The sequence below is a fragment of the Juglans microcarpa x Juglans regia genome, chromosome 1D (genome assembly GCF_004785595.1).
Source record: "Juglans microcarpa x Juglans regia isolate MS1-56 chromosome 1D, Jm3101_v1.0, whole genome shotgun sequence".
In the NCBI taxonomy this organism is placed as follows: Eukaryota; Viridiplantae; Streptophyta; class Magnoliopsida; order Fagales; family Juglandaceae; genus Juglans; species Juglans microcarpa x Juglans regia.
This window is the reverse complement of record NC_054594.1, coordinates 23890728-23893743: the sequence shown is the minus strand read 5'-3', so window position 1 is coordinate 23893743 and position 3016 is coordinate 23890728. Positions and strand designations below refer to the sequence as shown.

Below are 3016 nucleotides of genomic sequence, written 5' to 3'. Positions count from 1 at the left end.
GCTTGGGACGTAATTAGAGTGAGAAGGGAGAAACTTCCTTGGTTAGACTGGATTTGGCAGAAACATTTACCTAGGAAAGCAGCTGTTTGTATGTGGAAAGCCAGGTTTAATTGTTTGGCTGTTGATAGTCGGATTTGTTCAATTGGCATTCCTCTAGTGTTTCGGTGTGATTGCTGTGAGGTTAGAAACAGAGAAACGTTAGATCATATTTTCTGCACTGGCGAGTTTGCGCAGGTGATCTAGAAGAGAGTTGCTGTGGCATTGGAGGTTCGGTGCATGGAATATAACTCTTGGTGGGCTCGGGTAACAATGTGGTTTAACTGTGCAAAGCGATCATCACATAGGGGAATTTTAATTGGGATAATTCCGAGTATTATTACGTGGAGGTTATGGGCACGGCAGTGTAAAGCTCGTATGGAGGGGGTTCAACTTTCGATTGACTCGGTATGGATGGAGATAAAGTTCTGGATACATCATGTATCGGAAAATCTTTTAAAGGTAACAAGTTTGTCTTCAACGGACCGAAAACTGCTTAATGATTTGGAGGTGCCCATAGTTCCTGTAAAGAAGAGAGTTCCGAAGTGTATTAAGTGGTGGAGGCCATCTGCAGGTTGGGTTAAATTGAATATTGATGGGAGTTGTCAAGGGAATCCGGGAAATTGTGGTGGGGGTGGGGTTATATGTGATTCTACTGGTAGTCTGATAGCTGCTTTCTCAGAATCCTATGGTTTTGGAACTAATAATAATCGGAGTTAAGAGCATTGTCTACAGGTGTGGGACTGTGTACATAATTGGGTTTCCGTAATGTTGAGATAGAAAGTGACTCTGCAGTGGTGGTAAATTGGGTGATGAGAAGGAGTTGCACGGTATGGTATTTGTGGGACTTTTGGGAGGCTTTACATGAGTCGCTCATGGGTATAAATTTTTAAGTTTTGCATCAATGTAGGGAGGTAAATCAGGCAGCGGATTTTTTAGCAAGACAAGGGGAAAGTGGCATTAATATCAGATATTTAGGAAATTCTTCTCTTCCTTCCAAGCTGAAGGGAGTGATCTGTTTGGATAAGGTTGGGCTTCCGTATGTTAGGCGTTAATTTTTTTTAGATGCGATGTTAATAAGTGCCATGGTTTTGGTGGGTTTTCTGGTTTGTTAATTGGGAAGGATTGTTTTGTAAGTATTTTTTTGTTTTTGGAATTGCACAATATTCATCCGTCATAAGTGAGGGTTTTCTTAATAAAACTGGATAGAGGTCACTCTTGGACATGTCACTTCGACTCTTTAAAAAAAAAAAAAAACTTTTAGTGATTTAGTATTAAAATTCTATGTAATAATTTATAAATTATAATAAGAAACTATTTCATATATGATATTATTTCATATATATAATTATATATATTATATATAAAAATTTCACATAAAAATTTATAATTATACATAATATATAAAACTTATATATATTAATTATTAATATATATATATATATAATATTTTGTATAAAACTTATATATACAATAATATAAATATTATTTTTATATATATATTTTTAATAAACCGGCCTGGTCCGGTCCAGAAAATTCCAAAACCGGAACCAACCGGTTTTCCCATTATAAGAACCGGTCCCGGATCGGACCGGTTTAAAACCGGTAAAATTGGTCTGGTCCGGATCGGTTTTTCGGTCTAAAATTACATCCCTAACCATTGTCCAAGAAATAGGAGAGACCAAGCATAAAAGAGTTAGAAGAGCATCTTAAAACCCTTTTACAGCCAGCTAAACTGAGGTTGTCTCTGGAAGTACTATCTATGTTTATAATTTTAATTTTCTCCACAGAAAGGACCAACCAAATATATTTACTTTTATGGGGTGCATTGTAACGCCCCGACCCCGAGGATTCGGAGAGTTAACTCATAAAATCTGATAATCAGCTCTAACAAGACTAGAGTACTTCCAAATTCAAGAATATATCCATTTTCCAAACCTCAAATCGAACGTAAATACTTCAATCAAATAAATCAAATAAATTCATTTATCCAATATTCAATCCAACAACCCAAATAAAATCAACTCCTCTTCATGTCTCAACACAACTAGAAATAATAGAACATTAACATAGTCTCCATAAACCATCTAAATCCATTGAAACAAACTTAAGAAAGATAATTAACCTCCAACATCAATACTAATATCATGAGATACCCAACAACAAAACGAATGCTAATCTTCTCCATAGACTCTAATACTGATCTTCAGCTGAGCCATCGATGTCATCTGAAATATTATGAAGATTAACGGGGTGAGTTATCAACAACTCAGCAAGCAGAGAGCATATACTAGCATGTAAACATGAGCATTTATAACATTTGATAAGCCGAACAAACCTTTACTTTCAGAATGCAGATACAAAACTTGTACAAATTCATTAGAGCGAACTTCCAAAAAAATATACGTATTTCATAAAGAACAACCATTGGCGTTTTCAAACTGAAATATTATAATTAAATCATCTCTTTGCATCACTTCGGGACAATACCATGTTTAACTCCCGTGGTAGGGTTATAAACCACCATTATACCCGTGGCTGGGCCATTTTCCATGTTTCACCCCCGTGGTAGGGTTATAAACCACCATTATACCCGTGGCTGGGCCGTATACCATGTTTCACCCCCGTGGTAGGGTTATAAACCACCATTATACCCGTGGCTGGGCCTTAACAGAAACATAATGGATTTCATCGAAAATCCGGTTACACACATATACCAAATCAGAACTCCATGCCAAGATTTTCAGATGGCACATCATATCAAAAACAAATCACTAAAAGCTTCAGATCATTTCACATGTTCGAGATAAACAAAACAAAGTATTCTCATTTGTTCATAACAAAACTTTTAGAATTCCTTATTCGCTCTTTTACATAGTTCGGAAGTACAGTATACAAAACGAGCTCATGTCTACACTAGTCATGACAGAAAAACACTTTCTCTTATATAGAATTTATGCATATGCAGAATAAACATCTG

General features: G+C 36.0%; 1 protein-coding gene across 1 annotated transcript; it reads left to right on the top strand.

The window, feature by feature from the left end:
* The first annotated feature begins 309 nt into the window (after window positions 1–309).
* LOC121244564 lies at window positions 310–756 on the top strand. Its single transcript, XM_041142727.1, has one exon. It carries the CDS (start codon window positions 310–312, stop codon window positions 754–756), a length of 447 nt encoding a protein of 148 aa, XP_040998661.1.
* Window positions 757–3016: the final 2260 nt, after the last annotated feature.

What these genes read in the sequence shown, in the direction of transcription:
- LOC121244564 (XM_041142727.1), top strand. Translation starts at nt 310, where the DNA reads ATGTGGTTTAACTGTGCAAAGCGATCATCACATAGGGGAATTTTAATT.